General features: G+C 36.3%; 1 protein-coding gene across 2 annotated transcripts in view; it reads right to left on the reverse strand.

The window, feature by feature from the left end:
* Positions 1–25,169, reverse strand: part of AGMO (alkylglycerol monooxygenase) — a 357,556-nt gene that overhangs the window by 166,077 nt on the left and 166,310 nt on the right. For both annotated transcript variants that reach the window (XM_033193230.1, XM_033193229.1), the window contains exons 7-10: positions 22,491–22,556; positions 22,322–22,401; positions 18,139–18,273; positions 16,130–16,246 (exon numbers count right to left, since the gene is read on the reverse strand). In XM_033193230.1, coding sequence (XP_033049121.1) covers positions 16,130–16,246; positions 18,139–18,273; positions 22,322–22,401; positions 22,491–22,556 — 398 coding nt within the window. The remainder of the gene's footprint in view (positions 1–16,129; positions 16,247–18,138; positions 18,274–22,321; positions 22,402–22,490; positions 22,557–25,169) is intronic.

Raw genomic sequence — 25,169 nt, forward strand, 5'->3', positions numbered from 1 at the left:
GAGATAGGAATGATCCCATCACCCAGGTAGTGAGCATAGTATCCAACAATTAGTTTTTCAACCTTTGCCCCCTTCCTTTATTCCTGACTCTCTTAGTCCCCAGTGTCTATTGTTGTCATCTTTATGCCCAGGGTACCCAATGTTTAGCTTACACTTATAAGTAAGAACTTGCAGTATTTGGTTTTCTGCTCCTTCACTAATTCACCTGGAGTAATGACCTCCAGCTGCATTCATGTTGCTGTGAAGGACATGAATTCTTTCTCGTGACTGTATAGTAATCCGTGGTATATATGTAACATGTTTTCTTTATCCAATCCACCATTGATGAGCACTTAGATTGATTCCATGCCTTTGCTATTGTGAATAATGCTGCAATGAACATATGAGTGCATGTGTCTTTTGATAGAGTGATTTATTTTCTTTTGGATATATACTCAGTAATGGGACTGCTGCGTCAAATGGTAGCTCTGTTTTAAGTTCTTTGAGAAATCTCCAAACTGCTTTCCACAGTGGCTGAACTAATTTACATTTTCACAAACAGTGTATAAGTGTTCCCTTTTCTTTTTAGCCTCCCTAGCATCTGTTGTGTTTTGACTTTTTAATAATAGTCATTCTTATTGGTGTGAGACAGTATCTTGTTGTGGTTTTAATTTGCATTTCTCTAATGATTAGTGATGTTGAGAGTTTTTTCATGTATTTGTTGGATACTTGCATGTCTGCTTTTGAGAGGTGCCTGTTTATGTTCTTTGCCCACTTTTTAATGTGGTTATTTAGTTTTTGTTTGCTGATTTGCTTAAGTTCCTTTTACATTTTGGATATTAGTCCTTTGTCAGATGGGTAATTGGCAAATATTTTCTCCCATTCTGTAGACTGTCTGTGTACTCTGTTGAGAGTTTCTTCTGCTGTGCGGAAGCTCTTTATTATAACTAGGTCCCACTTGTCAAATTTTGTTTTTGTTGCAATTGCTTTTGAGGGCTTACTCATAAATTATTTCCCTACGCCAATGTCCAGAATGTTCTTCGACAAAGTTGACAAAAGCAATGGGGAAAAGGGTTCCTTATTTGATAAATCGTACAGAGATGGCTGGCTAACCATACGGAGAAGAATGAAACTGGACCCCTACCTTTCACCATATATAAAAATTAACTCGATTGATTAAAAATTTGAATGTAAGGCCTCAAACTATAAAAAACCCGAAAATAAAACATTATTAATTCAATTAATCAATAATTTAGTATTAAATATTTAATAATATTTTATTTTATTTTATTTTTGAAACAGGGTTTTACTCTCATCACTCAGGCTGGAATGTAATGGTACCATCTAGGCTCACTGCAACCTCTCTTTCCAGTCTTAAGTTACTCTCCTGCCTCAGCCTCCAGAGTAGCTGGGACTACAGGCACATGCTACCGTGCATGGCTAGTTTTTTTTTTTTTTTTTTTTCTTGAGACAGTTTCATTCTTGTTGCCCAGGCTAGAGTGCAATGGCGCCATCTTGGCTCACCGTAATCTCCACCTCCCTGGTTAAAGCGATTCACCTGCCTCAGCTTCCTGAGTAGCTGGGATTACAGGCACACACCACCATACATACCCGATTATATTTTTAATTTTTATTTTTAGTAGAATTGGGGTTTCACCATGTTGGCCAGGCTGGTCTCGAACTCCTGACCTCAGGTCATCTGCCGGCCTCTGCCTCCTAAAGTGCTGAGATTATAGGTATGAGCCACTGCACCCAGTCAACGGCCAATTTTTGTATTTTTTGTAGAGATGAGTTTTCACCATGTTGTCCAGGCTGGTCTCAAACTCCTGGACTCAAGTCTGGCCTCAACTTCCCAATGTACTGGGGTTTATAGGCGTGAGCCACTGCACCCTGCCTAATAGCAATATTTTATATTCCTCAAACTTTAAAATAAATTCCACTAAATTATTCAATCAGTAGTTTACTATTAAATTATTGTTTCTAAATGTTAAATATTTAAATATTAAGTACCTTAATAATTATTTCTTTAATTCCTTAAAAAACAGAATATCCTAAAAATTAGTTTAAAAGAAACTGAGAGTATTGAAGAGGGAATTCAATATACAACACATATGCTGAATTTAGGGTTCATTTTCCTATGGAACTTAAGTTTTTCTATATAGCATCCTTTGATAGACTAGTAAGGTAGATAGTCAGTTGAACTTCTCTAAATTCTACACATTCAGCTGGATGCAGTGGCTCATGAATGTAACCCCAGCGCTCTGGGAGGCTGAGGTGGGCAGATCACTTGAGGTCAGGAGTTCGGGACCAGCCTGGCCAACACGGTGAAAACTCATCTCTACTAAAAATATTAAAATTAGCTGGGAATGATGGCACATACCTGTAGTCCCAGGTACTTGGCGGTTGAGGCAGGAATAAACTATTGTTTGAACCTAGGGAGCAGAGGTTGCAGTGAGCTGTGATTGTTCCATTGCACTCCAGTCTGGGTGCCACAGCGAGACTCTGCCTCATAAATAAATAAATAAATAAATAAACTCTACAAATTCATTCCATGAATATATACTGAGTATATGCTGGGCATTATGGTAAATATGAGTTTGAGTAACCAAGAAGAACAAAATCCCTGCCCTTGAATTCATACCACCTTAGTCTTTGCCAATAAAACCATTGGCCAGGTACACTAGAACAAAAGGAAAAAAAAAACAGAATATAATTTATAGTTTTAAAGACTATAAACATTTAGTCTCCTGTGTTTTAAACAATATGTGAAATCACATGTAACTTATTAGTTTTTTTATAACAGGGAGGATTATATTTTTCATTCAATTTACTCCCATTTCAAATTATATACTGCCGGTTTATCTTTCATATAAAATATCTGTCTCCTAAAGTGCTAAATTGAAATTATTCTAAATTAGTTCCATTTTAATTTGGATATATGATCACTTCTTAATCATAGAAAGCATTTGGGAAAGATCATAGCCATAAATAGCTTTTTGAGGCAATAAATTGTTTTTCCTTTTTAAAAACTATCAAGTTTCACCAGGCATGGTGGCTCATGCCTGTAATCCCAGCACTTTGGGAAGCTGAGGTCGGCAATTCACTTGAGGCCAGGAGTTCGAGACCAGCCTGGACAAAATGGCAAAACCCCCATCTACTAAAAACACAAAAATAATACAAAAATTATCCAGACATGGTGGTGACACATGCCTGTAATCCCAGCTATTTGGGAGGCTGAGGCAGGAGAACTGATTGAAACTGGAGGAAGAGGTTTCAGTGAGCTGAGATGGCACCACAGCACTCCAGCCTGGGCAACAGAGTGATACTCTATCTCAAAAAAAAAAAAATATATATATATATATATTTGGTAGCTCTTGTTTTCATAGGTTTCCCAGTGCAAGGATGATGGTATAGATTCGTAGCCCCAAGTGTGCCTGCAGAACCCTATCTCCTCCAACTTTCTTTAAATAGATGGAAAAAATATACTTAGGAAGAGATATCATTAACAACACAAAAACAGCAGAATTACATGTTTGATGCCATGTTACTTAAACAGTCAATGAATGTGTGGGAATTCTTCTTTTGCCCACAGATATTAAGAAGAAGAAAGCCCTTTTGTTCTTGAAGAAGACTATCATTGTCCTACCCTTGCATGGGAAAACCTTGGTGGTCAATACAACCTCCTCTCACATTTCCCCATCAAACAAATCTCACAAAGGAGCTATCAAACTCAGTTACCATATCCTAAAATAACAGTATGTTTCTATATGAAAGAATTTTTTTTAACTTTATGCATTGTCAAAGATGATTTGATAATATTTTCCATAATTTTATTCTAAAGATTTAGAAATGAAAAGTCTAGATTTTCTTATGATCACAAGATGGCGCATTTTTAGTAGTTTCCCTAAAAGGTGCCTGACAATGTCTACAAAATTCATTATTTTGATTAATGCTCATCTTGTCAGACATCTGTAAAATGAGGCTAATATTGTCTAATGCATAAACCTCTATAACTTCTGATATGAAGGCAGCAGATTGGGTTTCCTGGCACACTTATTCTGCTGCCCTCATTACCTCTATAACTCTGAGGGCTCCGCCTTCCAGATGCTATGAGCTTATGGATTTGTCATGCTGAATCCTAAGGCCTGAAGATGCTTCCCAGTGTTACAACATAAACACAAGAGCAGAATCCAATGTGACACCATACTGCAATGTATAATTATATGTGAGTCTCAAGAATCTGTCTTGAAAGCATTTCTTGCTCTTTAAAATAATTGTCAATATTGGCTATCTTATTATTTTTCCTACATTTACAGAACTCCCTAGGTGGCTACTACTAAAGCACACCAACAAGAATATAACTACAATAAACATTTGCTAGAGTTTCAAGCAAGAAGCAAACACAATAAATATATCAAAGGTGAAAATATATTGGCTAAAAAGTATAATTAGCATGTACTTCAAAACATTGAATTGACACGGAGTTCATCAGTTTCTACAAAAAATTTGACACTATGGTTCTACTCCATTAAAATATAAATGTATACCTGATAAGATAGAGAAATTCTCCCTCCTACCTGAAAAACAATAGCAATATATCTGAAATGATTGTTTTCAAATCACAGGGCACCAGGCAACAAAGAACAGCAATCTCAGGGAAATGGGATACAAATAATATGATCCATATTGCACCAGTTTCCTACCTTGAGAGTTTCTAGGTCACAACACAGAGGGACTCAGAGGAGTTTGGGAGATTCCCTGAATTGCGGAGAAGGAGCCAGGATTTGAGAGAAGCCAAGGAGGCTAGCGTTTGGAAAATAGAGTACCAAAAAAAGGGAGAATTATACATGGAGAACCCTAAAATTTTGCAGAGTGCCAGTATAGTCTTTAGTGTAACAGCTCATGCGTGATACACTGAAGAAATTATCCAAGGGCAAAAAAGGATCAGAGTTACAATGCCCAGTATGGGCATAATGCATGTTCCTACCAGACAGACTGGAAAATCTCATGATTCACTGGACATTCACTGAGTCTAGAACACCAAAGGGTTGTTCCTCAGTATTGGATAGTAATTAGTCCAGGACTGAAAACCTCTAGCAAAGAAAGATCCTACAACAGTTGCCACAAGAGTCGGTTGTTAACATATTATCTTTCTTGAATGCTCCGTAAAACTATTTTGTGGAAGCCACTCTGAATAATTTGTATTTGCCTTAAGGTCTCACTGAAATCAGCACAAATTTCCATACACTTTTAAAAGGAAACTTTTATTTTCTTACTAAGAAACAAGTGGATCTATGAACTACATACCTTTCCATTATTTTCCAAAACACAGAATAGAAAAGGTGTTAAAAGATCATTTCAGAGAGACCCACCAGACTCTCTTTCTAAATGGATCGCTTTTTTTTTTTCTTTTTTTTTCTTGAGACAGAGTCTCGCTCTATCACCTAGGCTGGAGTGCAATAGCACAATCTTGGCTCCTGCACAACCTCCACCTCCTGGGTTCAAGTGCTTCTCTTGCCTCAGCCTCCAGAGTAGCTGGGATTACAGGTACCTGCCACCACGCCTGGCTATTTTTTCTATTTTTAGTAGAGATGGAGTTTCACCAGCTTGGCCAGACTGGTCTCAAACTCCTGATCTCAAGTGATCCACCCACCTCGGCCTCCTAAAGTGCAGGATTACATACATGAGCCACTGTGCTTGGCCTCTTTATGTGGAATACTTTTAATGAGGAAATGTAACTCCAAAGAACTGTGCATTTAGACTGGAGTTTCCAAAGCAGGATTAAATTGCTTAATTTTTAAATATACTTAATAAATCAAAGTGAGATTGTAATTTAAATTATGAGGAGGTTATCATTGATTGTGTTATATGATAACTTTTAAAGAAGCTGCCTGATACTCACCAAATTAGAAAAGACTAATAGTGATATAAAGATATATTTAATTTCAAAGTTAACATTATATTATTTGATGCATATGACACTATTCAATGTGTAATTTCCCAGTTTATTAATATATTTAAATATAGTGGACAAAAATAATGCATTTAGGAAAATACAATGATCAATTTTCTACATTTCTGTAGTCTATGCTTATTTGAAAGGTAGCTTTCAAATTCATTACATTCATTTCATGGCTTTATATTATAATTGATGCTCATTTTGGCCCACATTTCTTTTTTTTCCCCACATTACCTTAGTTACCACCTAAAATCTTAACGACATGAAATCCCAAGGGGGTAGACTACAGCAAAACAGTATACCCTGGACATTGACTTGAAAGGTTTCATGTAGAACCTAAACTAGATCTAATTTGTGCAAGTGACACTCTCTGCTATGAGAGTAGACCAAAAAATATTGATTTTTTTACGGAAGGTTTTTTCAGTGGGTTTATTAAAAATGCCAGCATGAAAACATTAGTTACAAAATTGTAGTGCCCATAATGTTTTACAGAGCGTGGCATTCAGGGGAATTAAAAACCATAAAAATGTTTCCAAATTTATATTGGATACTCTCAGATGCCCTGTTAACTTGAAGTATATCATCAAAGTAATCTGTGTTCAAATGTATCTGCAGTAACTTTATTACATATCCTATTACAAGACCTTATTGAATATTCAAACTGTTTTTTTGTGTGTCTATTATTTAAAAGAGAATTGCCTTTTCAATTTTGGTTTGTAGAACATGCTAGTGCAATACGTATTTTTATTTCAAACATGTATTCATGATATCACCCCAGGAAGTGGACCCTGGCAGCTGAGGAATTGATTTTTCAAGCATTACTAAACCAAAATCAACATAAAAGTCCGTGGGTCATATCGCTAAACGAAACACTATATATTTAAATGTATGCTCTGCAAGTTTCAGTAAGAAAGGAATGTGTCTCTTATGCCTTTGTGGTGGCCATCAAATTGCTTTTTTGACTCCCAAAGTTATTTATATAGAACTTGCATACATAAAACAAGCAAGTATTTATCTTCTCTAATATATGCATAAACAGAAAAGGCTGTGGTACCACAGTAGGGTCCCCAATTACAAGTCAGCCACAACTTTTCTGTGTGATTATTGGCTACAGTGAATCTGGAAAAAAATATTGCTGTTGGATTTTAATGTCTTTGTATGCTTTTAAACATCCCTGAGACGAGAAAGGCACTATAGAATTTTGCAAATAAGCAACCTTTCTTCCTGGTAACACAGCATGTTCTCAGCAAAGAAAAACACATGTGGGAAACAAGCAAATGCACCTTTCAAATTTAATTTGTGTCAGGAATGAAGCTGTCTCCAAGTCTAATTTCAGTTTGAAAAGGGTTTCAACACCTGATATTTCTCTTTGTCAATATATCGACATGAGTTTCTCATATACTTTTTCATGACAGTAGAGAAATCTTGTGAAAACCATGCTGTAAGTCATATCTTTTAATGTACACAGCATCTCACTACATTTTTACCCAGGAAGCACTCGCTCATGCCCAAGCATTCAAATGTTAATGGCCACTTTTTCAAAATTAGCATGGAGGCTCACATAGCTTAAAATGAGTACATCTCCATCTTTTGTTTCTATGAATCAGTATAATTTATTTAGAGATTTTATTTAATATAACTAATAAAAATCAATAATGCAAACTGTACTCAACATTGGTCAGTATATCAAGAGTTGGGTATTTAGACACAGATGACCCGGCTTTTATTTTTGTCTCATTCAACTGTGTAAGCTCTATTATTGATGTACATTTTAGTTCTATTTGGGGTGAAAATATTAAGTTAATATATTAAACAAAGTAATCAGTGAAATTAATATATTAAACAAAGTAATCAGTGAGACCTTATGTTAAACAGATATGAAGTCTAAGCATTTTGGTGTTTTGATGTGTAGGTGTGCACTGTCAAGAGTGATGTGGTTCATGCCACTGTTATAAAAGCGTTGGTCCAAAAAGAAATTCTTGTTTCAAATTTTGTCATTTTTGAGGCAAAAGCCAAATAAACCTGGTACAATATGCAATTTGTTTCATCATTAGCTCTAGCACATGTAAGAAAAACAAACAGTAACTATATGTCCAATCATTATATTTTCCAAAAACTTCTGGCCCCATAGTATCCTAGTTCCTATGTTTGCTTCACAAAATGGAAAAAAGAATCATCATTTTCTGCTACAATAATACAATTCTATCATATGTTTCCCTGTGGCTTTTCCTTTATTTAAAAAAATACATATTTGGACAGAGAGCACATACAAATTTACCTATTGTTTAAAGTCGGGGTTCCTATATGGATAATAATTTGGTTACCAACTTTGAACACACACAAAAAAGAAATATATATGGACAACACCAATCATTAAAGTTTTAAAATAATGTTAAAATTAAAATGGGTGTTCTTGGTTTAATGTCTGTTTTGTCAGAAACTTGGATTGCAGCCCAGCCTTCTTTCTGTTTTCCAATTGTTTGGTAGACTTTTCTCCGTCCTTTTATGGGATCAAATCAACAAGAAATTCTAACTATCCTAAATATGTATGCACCCAACACAGGAGTACCCAGATTTATAAAGCAAGTTCTTAGAGATCTTCAAAGAGACTTAGACTCCCACACAATAATAGTGGGGGACTTTACTACCCCACTGAGAATATTAGATCATCCCGACAAAGAATTAACACTGATATTCAGCACCTGAACGCAGCACTAGACCAAAAGGACATGATAAATACATTCAGAACTCTCCACCCAGAAACAACAGAATTTACATTCTTCTCATGACATGACACATAATCTAAAATCAATCACAAAATTGAAAGTAAAACACTACTCAGCAAATGCAAAAGACCTGAAATCACAACCCACAGTCTTTCACACCATAGCACAATCAAATTAGAAATTAAGACTAAGAAATTCACTCAAAACCATATAATTACATGGAAATTGAATAATCTGCTCCTGTATCACTTTTGGGTAAATGATGAAATTAAGGCAAAAATGAAGAAGTTCTTTGAAACTAGTGAGAACAAAGACACAACATACTAGAATCTCTAGGACACAGCTAAGGCAGTGTTAAGAGGGAAATTTATAGCACTTAAAGTCCACATCAAAAAATTAGAAACATCTCAAGTTGACAACCTAATATCACAACTAAATAACTAGAGAAACCAAGAGCAAAGAAATCCCAAAGATATCACAAGAAATAACCAAAATCAGAACTGAACTGAAGGAGATTGAAACATGAAAATCCATTTGAAAGATCAACTAATCCAGGAGCTGTTTGGAGGAAAACATTGATAAAGTAGAAAGACTGCTAGTTAGATCGATAAAGAAAAAACAGAAGATTCAAATCAACACTATCAAAAACAACAAGGAGGATATTGCCAGTGACCCCACAGAAGTACAAACAACAATCAGAGAATATTATGAACACTTGTATGCACGTACACTAGAAAATCTAGAAGAATTTCCTGGATACATACACCCTCCTAAGACTGAACTAGGAAGATATTAAAACCCTGAAGAGACCAGTAGTGAGCTCTAAAATTGAGGCAGTAACAAATAACCTACCAATCAACAAAAGGCCAGCACCAGACAGATTCACAGCCGAATTCTACCAGAAGTATAAAGAACTGGTATCATTTCTACTGAAGCTATTCCAAAAACTTCAGGCCAATATCCTTGACTGACAGCAATGCAAGAATTCTCAACAAAATACTGGCAAACCAAATCCAGCAGCACATCAAAAAGCTTATCCACCATGATTAAGTAGGCTTTATCCCTGGGTGCAAGGTTGGTTCAACACACACAAATCAGTCAATGAGATTCATCACATTAACAGAACTAAAGACAAAAAGCACATGATTATCTCAATAGATGCAGAAAAGGCTTTCTCTAAAATTTAACACCCCTTCATATTGTTCACTCTCAATAAACTAGGTATTGAAGGAAAATGTCTCAAAATAATAAGATCCATATAAGACAAACCCACAGCTTATATTATACTGAATAGGCAAATGTTGGAAGCATTCCCCTTGAAACCAGCACAAGACAAGGATGTCCTCTCTCACCACTCCTATTCAACATAGTATTTTAAGTTCTGGGCAGGGCAATCAGGGAAGAGAAAGAAACAAAAGGCAACAATAGGAAGAGAGGAAGTCAAACTATCCAGATTTGCAGATGACATGATTCCCTATCTAGAAAACCCCACGGTCTCGGCCCAAAAGCTTCTTAAGCTGATAAGCAACTTCAGCAAAGTCTCAGGATACAAAAATTATGTGAAAAATCACTGGGATTTCTATACACCAATGACAGTCAAGCCGAGAGCAAAATCAGGAATGAACTCCATTCATAATTGCCACAAGAAGAATAAAAGCCTAGGGATACAGATAACCAGGAAGGGGAAAGATCTCTAGAAGGAGAGCTACAAAACACTACCCAAAGAAATTGGATATTGACACAAACAAATGGAAAACCATTCCATGCTCATGGATAGCAAGATTCAATATCATTTAAATAGCCATACTGCCCAAAGCAATGTATAGATTCAGCGCTACGCCTATTAAACATTCTTCACAGAACTAGACAAACATTGTCATTCTTCACAGAATTAGAAAAAAACTACTTTTTAAAAAAATTATACTTTAAGTTCTAGGGTACACATGCACAATGTGCATGTTTGTTACATATATATACATGTGCCATGTCGGTGTGCTGCACCCATCAACTCATCATTAACATTAGGTATATCTCCTAATGCTATCCCTTCCTCTCCCCCCTCCCCACAATAGGCCCCAGTCATGTGTCCAAGTGATCTCATTGTTCAATTCCCACCTATGAGTGAGAACATGCAGTGTTTGGTTTTCTGTTCTTATGAACTGAGAATGACAGTTTCCAGCTGCATCCGTGTCCCTACAAAGGACATGAACTCATCCTTTTTTATGGCTGCATAGTATTCCCTGGTGTATATGTGCCACATTTTCTTAATTGAGTCTGTCACTGATGGACAGTTGGGTTGATTCCAAGTATTTGCTATTGTGAATAATGCACATGAAAGCAAAAAAAGAACCCAAATAGCCAAGGCAAACCTAAGCAAAAAGAACAAAGCTGGAGACATCACATTACCCAAGTTTAAACTATACTACAGGTCTACAGTAACCAAAGCAGCATGATACTGGTACAAAAACAGTCACACAGGGCAATGGAATGGAATAGAGAACTCAGAACTACAACTGCACACTTACAACTATCTGATCTTTATAAACCTGACAAAAACAAGCAATGGGGAAAGGATTCCCTATTCAATAAGTGGTGCTGGGATAACTGCCTAGCCATATGCAGAAGATTAAAACTGGACCCCTTCCTTACTGTATATACAAAAATTAACTCAGGATAGATTAAAGATTTAAACGTAAAACCTAAAACTATAAAAGCCCTGTATGACAACCTAGGCAATACCATTCAGGAAACAGACACAGACAAAGATTTAATGATGAAGATGCCAAAAACAATTACAACAAAACCAAAAATTAACAAATGGGATCTAATTAAACTGAAAAGCTTCTGCACAGCAAAAGAAATTATCAACAGAGTAAAAAGATAACCCACAGAATGGGAGACAAGTTTTGCAAACTATGCATCCAACAAAGGTATAATATCAAGCATCTATAAGGAACTTAAACACATTTGTAAGAAAAAGACAAACAATCCCATAAAAAGTGGGCAAAGAACATGAACAGACACTTTTCAAAGGAAGACATGCATGCAGGCAACAATCATATAAAAAAAAGCTCAACATCTCTGATCATTAGAGAAATGCAAATCAAAACCACAATGGGGTACTATCTCCCGCCAGTCAGAATGGCTACTGCTAAAATGTCACAAAATAACAGATGCTGGTGAGCTTCTTGGGAAAAAGGAATGCTTCTACACTGTTGGTGGGAGTGGAAATTAGTTCAATCATTGTGAAAGACAGTGTGGAATTCCTCAAAGACGTAAAGACAGAAATACTATTCCACCCAGTAATCTCATTACTAGGTATATATCCAAGGGAATATAAATCATTCCATTACAAAGTTAAATGTATGCATATGGTCATTGAAACACTTTTCACAGTATCAAAGACATGGAATCAACCTAAATGCCCATCAATGATAGACTGGATAAAGAAAATGTCGTAAGTATACACCATGGAATACTATGGAGCCACCAAAAAGAATGAGACCATGTCCTTTGCAGGGACATGAATGGAGCTGGAGGCCATTATCCTTAGCAAACTAACACAGGAACAGAAAACTAAATATCGGCATGTTCTCACATATAAGTGGGAGCTAAATGATGAGAACACATGGACACAGAGAAGGGAACAACACACAATGGGGCCTATTGGAGGGTGGAGGGTGAGAGGAGGAAGAGGATCAGGAAAAATAACTAATAGGTACTAGGCTTAATACTTAGGTGATAAAATAATCCATGCAACAAACCCCTCATGACACAGGTTTGCCTATGTAACAAAACTGCACATGTACCCCCGAACTTAAAATAAAAGTTAAAAAAATTAAGATGGCTTTTCTCAATGCACTATTCAATAATCTCTATCACGACTTTCCAAAAACCTATTTAGCAGGACACATTGTATACACTATCAGATGCCCAACTAAAAGATATCTTCCATTTATTTTGTACTAAGACTGTGCTGATTTTGTCCAGGTATATATGAGGAATGTGCTCAGAGGTAAGTGAGTACCACTTTATCCTGAGGGCAAGAATTATACTTGGTATAATTCACTCATGGTTAATTCATGACCTGATGTTAGTTATTGGTTTAGTGTGGGCATGTCCTGAGAAATGAGGCATGAAAGGAAGTTTGCTCGGAAGAAATGTGTCTCTGTGTGTGTTTTCCTTCTTAAATAAAATGAAATAAAATTAACAAGATACTCTAGAAGTATTGAATTTACTGCCTTTGGTCAAAAGCTATAAGGGCAGGATGACTGGAGTTATTGTAATTATTTTATGATGACAAAATCCAAAGGAATTAGAGAAGCCCTTTTAGAAGTGCTGCATGTTTGAACTGCTGAAGTAATCAATCCTGGAAACACTTGCCATATTCCAGACAAATTTAATTGAATATTCTGTTTTTTTAGAGTAGAAGACACCTAATGGGCACTCCTACCATAGATATCTTAATGAAAATGTTATCCTACAGGCATGTTTATATGTCACTAGGTATTTATAAGTGATTAAATGCTTTTTTTTGAAAACAACTTCAAATCACATACTTATGTGTGAGCACATCTGCTATGTTATATAGATCTAACATTTGTTATTTTTGCCTACTTGAGCCTATTTCCTTTTTTCTATAATATATCACCTCATTTTTTTTTTTCAAGTCACTCCGTTCTTCTTCATAGACCATGTGGATCCTGTATAGTTGACCCTGCCCTCCCATTCGTAGGTTGGGTACATAATCCAAGACCACATACATAGAATCGTTCAGTGATGTACAGATAAACCAAGCCATAACGTCAGGCTCAATTTGGGTATTTTCACTTGTGGGGTTCTTTGTATGGCAGTATTTAACCTAGAGCAAGTTGGCAGCCATCTTGCCACCATGAAGCGTCACAGTTTATAGGAGAATTTGCCCCGAGAAAAGCATAGCTGCAGGAAGGAAAGAACATTCCTGATGACATGATTTGCCCTCTTGGTTCCAGCACTGTCTAAAGAAGCAATAGTCCCAAACTTTTCAGTAATGTTAGTTAATAAATCCACTCCACATTGAATTTCTGCCATATACAATAAAGAAAAGTCCCACTTGACACTCCTGCCTAAAAGTCCTTCTGAGGACCTATTTCAAGAAGACTTCTTTCCTTATAATTCAGTATATAAATCATATGGAACATATAGAACTGTTACAGTGGCATCATCATACTTAGATTATGATGCCTAATTAATTAAAATAATTAATTATTTTAATTAAAGGTGCCTAAGTAATTAAAATAATTCCATAGGTCTTATATTGAAATTATTAATGATAATCCTAGATTAGATTCATTTTTCAGCATACATTCTTTATTAATTTCTTTTATGATGGAGTTTTTGAGTAGATAGACTGATGCCTATCAATAATACACATTGTTCTTTGAAAATGATTTATTATTATCTGTATTCACTGACTGTTAATCCTATCTTTATTCATTTAAGTTTTTTTCCTGGATTGCTGTATTTTTCTTTTTAGGCTTTTTCCACAGCTCTTCATATCTGAAGATAACATCTCTTCCATGTTTTTAATCTCTTTATTGCCTTTAGCACTGTACAATGGATGATTAATTTAGTTCATCTTTTTTTTTTTTTTTTTTTTTGAGACGGGGTCTCACTCTGTCACCCAAGCTGGAGTGCAGTGGCGCGATCTCGGCTCACTGCAAGCTCCGCCCCCTGGGTTTACGCCTTTCTCCTGCCTCAGCTTCCCGAGTAGCTGGGACTACAGGCACCTGCCACCACGCCCGGCTAATTATTTTTTGTATTTTTAAAAGAGATGTGTTTTCACCATATTAGTCAGGATGGTCTCGATCTCCTGACCTGATCTGCCCTCCTCAGCCTCCCAAAGTGCTGGGATTAGGCATGAGCCACCACGCCAGTCCTCAGTTTAGTCTGTCTTTTAATGCATTAGTTTAAGCTGCTATGCAAGTCATTGATTTTTGCATGCTAGTTATGAATTTTTATATTTTAGAAGTTTATTTTAATTACTTTAAAAATAACAGCTAGGACTGCTATCAGAATATATAGCTGATAGCTATCAGTTGTCTCACTGGATTAATATATCATCAACATTTTTAGCTCCTTAGGTGTCCTTCAATTTTTTCCAGCTGTTCTGTGCATTTTAAGAATTATGTTGGCCGGGCGCGGTGGCTCAAGCCTGTAATCCTAGCACTTTGGGAGGCCGAGACGGGCGGATCGCGAGGTCAGGAGATCGAGACCATCCTGGCTAACACGGTGAAACCCTGTCTCTACTAAAAACTACAAAAAACTAGCCGGGCGAGGTGGCGGCGCCTGTAGTCCCAGCTACCTGGGAGGCTGAGGCAGGAGAATGGCATGAACCCCGGAGGCGGAGCTTGCAGTGAGCTGAGATCCGGCCACTGCACTCCAGCCTGGGCGATAGAGCTAGACTCCGTCTCAAAAAAAAAAAAAAAAAAGAATTATGTTTTTGTATATTTCATCCATCAATTTTAAGTGTCCTATATGCCTTAAAGAATAAGAGTATCTTAACCACCACTTTGCTCCACCTCTGTTTCTTTCCAATACAACTATTATTCATAGAGTTACTGTGTAACCTTCAACATTACTGATTCACTGAGGTTTTCCAGAGGGTGCATATTTTATTGGTAACAAGGTATGAAAACAGCATTTTTAAAAAACTCATCTGTGATTCTCTTTTTCACTTTACCTACTTTCGATTTAGTTACCTTACTGCTTTCACGTACCTTTTTAAACGATTTTAAAATTTTAAATGAAAAATATAATACAAATAAATCTATAAAACAAAACAAAATACCTGTTTTTCTCTTCTTTTTTGTTTGCAATTTACAGCATATTTTCATATACTTTATGTTATTTTTGGTCTTTCCAAAATCTAGGTAGTATACGTATTCTTTTTTGGCCAAACAAGTGACCCCCAAAGTGGCGATCCCTGAACTTAATCCTGGTCTACTGCTCTTCTATTTGCACCAGACAAATCGGAATATTCTGAATGTTTTAGAAAGGTCAGACTAAAGGAATTAAACTCTACCTTGAAACCCTTTAAAGTAATTCTATCAAGGAATTCTCTAAATGAAGGTAAATATGTTGAAATTGCTGAAAAGTATGCTTTCCCACACATTTAATTCTGAAGTATTTTTATTGTAATTGTAATAAAATTTGTTGATGGCAAATAATTTCTTATTTATCACACAAATTAACAGTATACCACTTGGTGAACATACTACACAGAAGCAATTTGGATAGAATTAATTCAGTTACATTTAGTAGTCTAGAAGATTTGTTTTACCTGTTTAAATGTGAGACGTTGCCAAAATTACAGCAGACAACTACAGAGAAGAATAAACCATAACCTTAATATGGGAGCTTATTTTCATTTTCAAACAAAGTAACAGATAATGTTCTCACACTATCTAAAATGGATATTACTTACAGCTGTATCTGCAAACGTCTCTTCATAAAACACTAGCATCAGAGCAAACTGTACAACTGTGTATATCTTTAATAGCTGAGATGCAGACGATGAGAAAGGAACATCTTTCCCAGTGACCTAGGTAGACAAGAAAGAACCATTTCCTTTATATTGCTCCAGACTTGTTTCTCTTACTGAAATTCACACTAAGAGAGATATTTGAAAAAATGTATTTGCTATTTTTTTTTAAAAAGGCCAACATAATTTTTTAAAATAGAAACTTGTCTGTAAGTTAGGATTTTTTTTTCCCCATTTTGAAAGCATGACAATTATGATGTAGTCTGCCTTAAAGAGCAGCATAAGAACTAATTCAGCAAAATGTGCAAATTATAAAGATAGTCAAAATGAATGGGATGGATCTTTCCTATTTGATAATATGTCCATGATCACATATGACGGCAAAAGCAAAGTAAAAGAAAAAAACAGAAGGTAGCCAGACGCGGTGGCTCACACCTGTAATCCCAGCACTTTCCGAGGCCGAGGTGGGCGGATCACTTGAAGTCAAGAGTTCATGATCAGCCTGGCCAACATGGTGAAACCCCATCTCTACCAATAATATAAAAATTAGCTGGGCGTGATGGCATGCACCTGTAATCCCAGCTACTCGGGAGGCTGAGGCAGAAGAACTGCTTGAACCCAGTAGGCAGAGGTTGCAGTGAGCCGGGACTGCATGACTGCACTCCAACCTGGAGCTGGGGGACAGTCTCAAAAAAAAGAAAAAAAAAAAAAAAAAAAGAGAGAGAGAGAGAAGGTAATCTTGGCAGTGTAGGTAATTATACTTCAAAGAAAAATACTATTTTGTTGGAAACAACTTTTGTAAAGTTATTTATTGGAAACTTTAGAAAAATTATTTCCAATAAACTACATTTTTACTCCAGCATTTGAGTTTCCCCAAAATGCTACACATCTATTTTTTAATGCAGACTCCAGGACTCATATAACTTTAAAAACAGTATTCACTTTGAGTTATCTATTGACAAAAAGAAAAACAATAAATGGATCATAGTAAACAGGTTTTTGGAGTTGAAATATAAAAATTATTTTACCTATATCAAGTTGGCGGATGTTACACTACTAATTGTGAACATAAACAAAAGTGTCTGGGAAACTTATTCCAGGCAGCTTTGGTAACTGAATGAGAAAATGTCATTACTTAGATTAGGATTTTTTCAAAATAGTAATGTTTAAATAAAACCTGTTATTTTATTTTATTTCCTTGAAACATCACAGGCTAATTTTATACACATAGTATCATCCTTGAAATTAAGAGTAGTTTAGTCTTCCTATTGTTTCTGCATTACTATACATAACATTTATTTGATAAGAAATGACAACTTATATTCTAAATGATTAAAAAGAAACTTCTCTTTCTTTCCCAGAAGAGTAATTCTGGGTGAAAACTGAGTTTTTCATTTGGGTTCCTCTGTTTTAAACATCTATCTTTTTTGTTTTTGGTTTTCAATGTGGTTTCTGCATTTAATTCTTCTACTCTACTATAAAATGAATATAGTTATGGTTTGACCCAAAATCCATACTGCCTCGATGTGACTTTAGATACATCTGTTCTGGGGGCCTCATTTCTTCGTGAGTGGAGTTAAGGTTAGACTGGCTCATTCCTAAGGTTCCCTCCATCTCTAGTGTTCTAGGACTCTGTGTCTGAGCCGCTTGTATTTGTGAAGTTATGCTCTACACAAAGGCAAGCATTCAAGTGGATATGAAAACCAGCCTCTGTAGCTCTGCTCCACAATCTGGGCTCCCAGGTAAAAGGCAGTGTTCACCTGGGAGAAGGCACTACTTTAATTGGCACATAGTTGGTGGACACTCACTAAGTTATGCACCACAGGACTGCATCTGACCGGGGGAACATCTTTTTACAGATTTGCATGAAAATAGCACATGTACAGGCTGGCTGTAGACCTGACAATATGAGACTAATCTCCACCATCTCCAATTCTGTGAACTCTATTTACCTCTGGAATTTCTTCACTTAGACCAAGTCTTGGTTTACCTGGACCCCATCCTGGTCCTTTAAATATGACAGAAAACTTATTGAAGAATCCAGGTGTAGCCCAGAATGTAGTCCATATGTAAAACAAGTGATGGAACTAGAAAGAATAAAAAAGAGCTTATTTCAAATAAGATAAATAGGACAGAAAGAATAAATACCAAAGATTATGTATATGTTTTATTGTTCAAGGTAATTTACATATATTAACACATACGTTATGCATGATTAGAGCAATAGAAATTAATGTGTAATTGCATTCCGTGCTGTAGTCTATTCTATGCACTGTGTACCATGAAGTGTGTTTTTGTCAGTATTTCTGAAGTTCAATAAAACTGTAATTTTGAAATGTAAAATCAGGGCAATTGTTTAGACAATCAGCAAAGTAGAAAAAAATGAGTTAAGAGGATTTGCTTCTAATAGAATTAACTAGCACCCTGTGCCCTCAACATCCTTCCCTAAGGACACTTTTTCTTTCTTTCTTTTTTTTCAAGACAGCGTCTCACTCTGTTGCCCAGGCTGGAGTGCAGGGGAGCGACTTTGACTCACTGCAACCTCTGCCTCCCGGATTCAAGTGATTCTCCTGCCTCAGCCTCCTGAGTAGCTGGGATTACAGGTGCATGCCACCATTCCACGCTAATTTTTGTATTTTTAGTGGCGACGGGGTCTCACCATGTTGGCCAGGCTGGTTTTGAACTTCTGACCTCATGATCCACCAGCCTCGGCCTCCCGAAGGGATTACAGGCCTGAGCCACCACGCCCGGCCAATGACACCTTTTTTAAGTGTTGCTCAATGGATACAAAAGTTGAACATGGAAACATATAAAGATTGAATATCTGTTTAAAATTTTAAAATATAAATCTCTATTTACTATATTGTGTTACAGACAACACATATTCATAAAAATACTCTGAGTAGTTTGTGATACTAGACTTCTGAATATTAAACAGTCCATATTCTGTAATTAGAGATCGAAAAGTTTGCTAACTGAGGCAAAAGTTCCCCTTAAGTCACATAACAGGAATCCCACATTCTTTAAATATCATGCATTTGACATGGATAGAAGTTAAAAGTGGCCAGGCGCGGTGGCTCACGCCTGTAATCTCAGTACTTTGGGAGGCTGAGGCGGGCAGATCACGAGGTCAGGAGATCGAGACCATCCTGGCAAACACGGTGAAACCCCATCTCTACTAAAAACACACACACAAAATTAGCCGGGCATGGTGGCAGGCGCCTGAAGTCCCAGCTTCTCGGGAGACTGAGGCAGGAGAATGGTGTGAATCCAGCAGGCGGCGGAGCTTGCAGTGAGCAGGGATCGCGCCACTGTACTCCAGCCTGGGTGACAGAGTGAGACTCCGTCTCAAAAAAAAAAAAAAGAAGTTAAAAGTGTGCCCACATGTGATAGGTGTTCAATAAATGTTTGCTATTTATGACATATATATGATCATAATGCACCAGGAGACTAAAAAGACTCCTAGGGGTTGAGCATCAGCTATAGACTCTAGAGACGAGTTCTATGATAATTATAGAAATAAATTAATGGAGAAAGAAGTTTTGACTTTATCAGAATTTGTGATTTTGCTAGTATTTTCATTGTGTTTTTAATGAGTTGGACCATTAAGATTATAAAAAATAACTGAAGAATTGCTTAAAATATCATAACAAGGAATCTGAAGTAATTAAGAAATAATTTAGAACATAACCATTTATGCCTAGTGTTCCATTATTGGAATGCTAAGCATGTAGGAATTATTTATATCCTACTGCTCAAGGTCACCACCAAGATCTAATTGGAAAAATTAAAAAAATTGCAACCTCAGGCATAAATGGGTTAATGGAATAGATCTGAAGAATAGGTAAATGTTAGGCTGAAACATAGCCTGGAGCTTTGCAATAATAATAATATAGAAAACTAATGTGCTTAGAACTTATAATGTACATTAATAAACTTATCTGTTTTGTAATTTTGGAAACTGATTACAGTTTTGTTTCTATCATTCTGGACACAAGCCATGAAAACTACATGGTAATGTTTTAAAAGAAAATATTGTTTTTCACTTATTTATTTCTCAGTGCTCTGAAAATGTACGATGCCAAAGGAGGGCAAGGTGAATTATTTATCCCTAATAATAAGGAAAACAAACAAACAAACAAGCAAAACCCTATGTCTGTTGGAAGTCGTCCTAAGTTGCTTTGATGCCTCTGCAGAATAGGTGAGAAATTTACCTGTATATAAAGGAATGGAGGTGAAAATAAGTGAATGTTTTTATAAGTTCACGTATTCTTAATTATCACAACTTGCCGGCTTGACATTTCTGACAATATAAGTGAACATGTAAAACACTAAACCTTAGACCCACTAGTGACAATTACCATGCTGAAGGAAACGTGAGGGGAAAGACCTGGAGAATTGAACCTAACACAGTTTCAGCAGCTGTTCATAAATACTTGTGATTTTCTGACCACCATTCCTCTCAAAATACTAATCACCCCACTATTTGTGCAGTTCTTATTGTATTTAATATTCACTTTCTCATTCTATCTCAGTTATAAACCCCCTTTTCCTCAGCAAGACTGTACACTCCCAAAGCCTTGCCTCTGAAAGAAATCACCCACCAACCAGCAGCACTGGCATCATATAGGTGCTTGTTTAGAAACACAGGATCTTGGAACAGACCACAAAACTACTGAACAGAATCTGCATTTTAGTAGGATCCTCTGATTCACATGCACATTAAGTTTATAAAGTTCTGCCCTAGAGGATAGAGATGAAGTTGTCTATCTCTTTTTTAATGACTGCAATAAGGAGACAACTCCTATATGCAGAAAAAGTAGCTTTCAATGTACTCTTTCTCAATTGGTTTTATTTACACAAAGCTTATTATTAAGAAAGGATCCAAAATATTTGCTTATATTCTCCTGAGAGATGGATCATATTCTTAGTAAGTCTAATCAAGATAGAGACACAGAGAGAAATGCCATGTAGTTGAGAAGAAAGAAGAGAGATAATTACCTTTCTTCTTTTGGTGTACGAGGAGATAAAAATACCTTTCACTGAACAACTGAAGGCAATCTGTTACGGCCTTTTATGTAAAGAGGCAGCACAGTGTATAGGTTAAATTGAATTCAGCCAGTCTTGGGCTTAGCTTTCAACCCACCTTGGTTAAGCTTAGAGCTAACAAGTTTTGTAACTTTGGGTGAATTATTTAAATTCTGGGAACCTTGGTTTCCTCCACCAGAAAATGGGAATGAAAAGAGCCACTGCTTTATAAGGTTTTAGTAATAGCTACATTAAATATTTTTCTGCTGCGCTGTTAGCAGTGCACATGGTAGAAGCCCAATAGATGTCAACAATTTTGTTATTTCAACTTTCAGTGAAACTCAAAGTAGTCTGGAAAAGCTGACCCAACATGAGCCAGTAATTTCCTCACTTACCGAATGTTGTAACCAGTCCCCTGAACAGAGCTGTCATTCATTGACCAACCTCTTCAGCTTTTCAAGTATTCTTATCTTTTTCTCATTTACGAGTGCCTAACCCCAGGAGTATTTGTGGTGGTCTGACTCTGACAGATCGGAGCTTCACAGACATTCCTGACTTCTCTAGTGCCAACCATTGAGACCAATGAACAACCAGTACCACATGTCTAACAGAAAACTGGTCCAGTCCGACAAGTCTTAGCAAGTGAGGTAATGTACAGACTTAACCAATCTGTAATAGTTCCTGACACTTGGGTCCAAGAAGAGTAACGCAAAGCCCTCATGTTGAATTTCTAACCAGAGTCATGCATCCTGGAAGCAAATATTTTTCTTACTGTGGGTTCAGCCTTAATTATACATGTTACTATTGCTTCTACTGAATACATGAATATATTTCAGGTCCATTCTGAGAAAGGATATGTTTAGAAGCCACTTTCTTTGTCATTCTAGGCAGTAGACATATCTGAAAATTAGTTATTTTAAAATGTATTTTGCCTGATTTGATTCAACCTTTTGCTTGTGTAATAGAGTTGTTTCTAAATTTTTTATAGTTAAAAACTTTTTTCAGGTTAGTGTTATATACTATCACTTTTCAACAGCTGATTTTTCTCTTAGCTGTAAGATTTATGAAATGATATAAATGCAGAAAAATAAAAAACAAGTATGTTACCTGCACTCTGATTGGTTCAAATGTATTAATGGGATGTGTTAAGCCATATACAACTTTTTCATTTTCTGCTTCAAATGTCCCTGGAAGATAAATATTAAGGATATGAGATTTGGCTTCCTGTAATTGAGGGAGATGATTTAATTTTTTGATTTTAATACATTTTACTTACCAAAAATTCTATCCCAAATAATAAGAACACCAGCAAAATTTTTGTCTATGCAATAACGATTTCTGCCTATGAGACAAAATATTAGAAAATATTTTTTTCAGAAAAATAGTTATGCTTTTTGAGATACCTTCATCTTGTTTTTAGAACATATTCATAAAATTCAGATTTAAGCAAGAGTATGATTTCCCTGGAAATGTCTTCTCATTTACAACATCAGATTTTATTCTCTAATAAAGGAATTTTTATTTTTATTTTTCAATTAATTATACTAAAAAGGGGAAGTGTTTTCTTAAAGCTATATGTATGTTTTCTTGTCACCATTTTTCAATATAAATGGAATAAATGTAAATAATTTTTTTCAGGACCATTAAATAAAAATTAAGGATGAAATGATATCAAAAATTATAAATAAGAAATAAAATAAGGAAACAATGTGTGTAAATGTGTTTTTATTTTAAATTTTTGATGGGATGTCTCTCTATCCCTTTTCTCTGCATCTGTTTCAGGAAGGAAATTTTCTACTTAGAGTGAGACTTGACTAGTTTTTTTAAGATCATAAAAGCCATAGTAAAAAATAAACTCCCCTTAATTTTTTCAAAACTCATATCATATATATTTTTCCTGCTGCCAAATAATCAAATTATAATATAAATAACTGGTTATTATGTATTTAATACATTTTTTATAAAACTTAAGTAGACATGATGATATCCATATGACTGTAAATCTAAAGAAAAAGAATAATTAATTAGCCAAACCACAACCCCAAGAAACTCAACTATCCTGAGTTCCCATTCCTTTTCATGGTTTCCATGTATGCAACCTCACATTTGAATGCACAGATACAAGGAAAAATCTCCCATAGTGTAAAAGTAGAGATAGATTGGCTGAACAGATGCAGACACTGTTGCTATATACATGGTTTAAATAATGGTTCTGAATTAGTAGGGAAGTATTTTGCCCCTTAAGGAACATCTGGCAATTTCTGGAGACATTATTGGTAGCCACACCTGGGAGGGGATACTAATGACATCTAATGGGTGGAGGCCAGTGAGGTTGCTAAATTTCCTACAGTGCACAGAACATCCTCCACAACAAAGAAGTATCTGTCTCAAAATGTCAACAGTGCTGAGGTTGGGAAACCCTGATATAAGCAGGTGGGGGTGTGGGAAAATGAAGTCAGAGGAAATAGCATCTGCTTCGTTTTGTAATGTGGACTTGTTCTTCTCGGCTCCTTCTATTTCCTTTTATATGGAAGGAACTGCAAGTGTATAATCCCCTGGGCTTCTCCACTCCCTTACTAATTAGAGATGCTTCTTGACTTACGGAGAGGTTATATCCCAATAAACCATCTAAATTGAAAAACATTGAAAGTCAAAAATGCTTTTAATCAGGGTGGTGACTCAGGCCTGCAATCCCAGCACTTTGGGAGGCCGAGGTGGGCGGATCACCTGAGGTCAGGGAGTGTGAGATCAGCCTGATCAACATGGTGAAACTCCGTCTCTACTAAAAATACAAAAATTAGCTGGGGGTGGAGCTGTGCACCTATAATCCCAGCTACTCAGGAGACTGAGGCGGAAGAATTGCTTGAACCCAGGAGGTGGAGCTTGCAGGGACCCGAGATCGTGCCACTGCACTCCAGCCTGGGCGATAGAGTAAGACTGTCTCGAGAAAAAAAAAAGAAAAGGAAATTAAAAAAAAAAGTTTTTAAATACGCCTCATCTACTGAACATCATAGCTTAGCCTAGCCTGCCTTAAATGCGCTCAGAGCACTTATATCAGCCTGCAATCTTAGGCAAAAATCATCTAATACAAAGCCTATTTCATAAGAAAGTGTTGAATATCTCACATGGTTTATGGAATACGGTACCAAAAGTAAAAACATAGAATGGCTATATAGGTTCTTAAGGTAGGGTTTCTACCAAACATGTATCACATTTGCATCATTGTGAAAGTCGAAAAATCAGAAGTCGAACCATCATAAATCAGGGACTTTCTGTCCTCCCTGGAGTTGGAGAATGACTGTTGAGTTTCTAAGAGGAAACCGCTTGTGCTCTCTGCCCTGGCCTCTCCTCCTGTGGAAGCCTGTGCTTCTGCTCAGCTCCCTGCCATAAACATAGGGCCCTGCCCTTCTTGGAAAGGCAGGGCTTCAGGGATTCAGGGTTGCCGAGGAAGACTAGAAACTTATAAAAACAGAACAATAGCATTTACTTACATATTTATTTTACTGTCTTCCTTCTCTCAGTATTGTTTGTGAGATTTATTCATGTTGTTGCGTATAGCAATGGTGTGGGCATTTTCATTGTTATATCATTCTCCATTACATGTATGATATAAAATTTATCTGTTCTACCTCTGAAAAACACTTGAATTATTTCTGTTTTTTCCGTCACAAATAATGCTGATATGCACATTGCTATACAGGGCTCGGGGTACACAATGTGAACAATTTTGTTATTACTTAAGTTGGTGTCTTTAAACCTTAGGCACTAGCCACTTGAGATTTTCTCCTTGTCAGGGAAATGCAGCTTATACTGAGATTGTTCAAGGCCTTAAGCAGGAAGGTTTATTGTGCTCTCCTTAAATCAAAACAGTTTTCAAGACCACTAACTCTCTGCCTGTAGATAGGAATGACCTTCAGCACTGGGTCAAGGAGTAGCCTTTGACAGAATCCTTTAA

Source organism: Trachypithecus francoisi, unplaced genomic scaffold, assembly GCF_009764315.1.
Source record: "Trachypithecus francoisi isolate TF-2019V2 unplaced genomic scaffold, Tfra_2.0 Lachesis_group4, whole genome shotgun sequence".
NCBI classification, from domain to species: Eukaryota; Metazoa; Chordata; class Mammalia; order Primates; family Cercopithecidae; genus Trachypithecus; species Trachypithecus francoisi.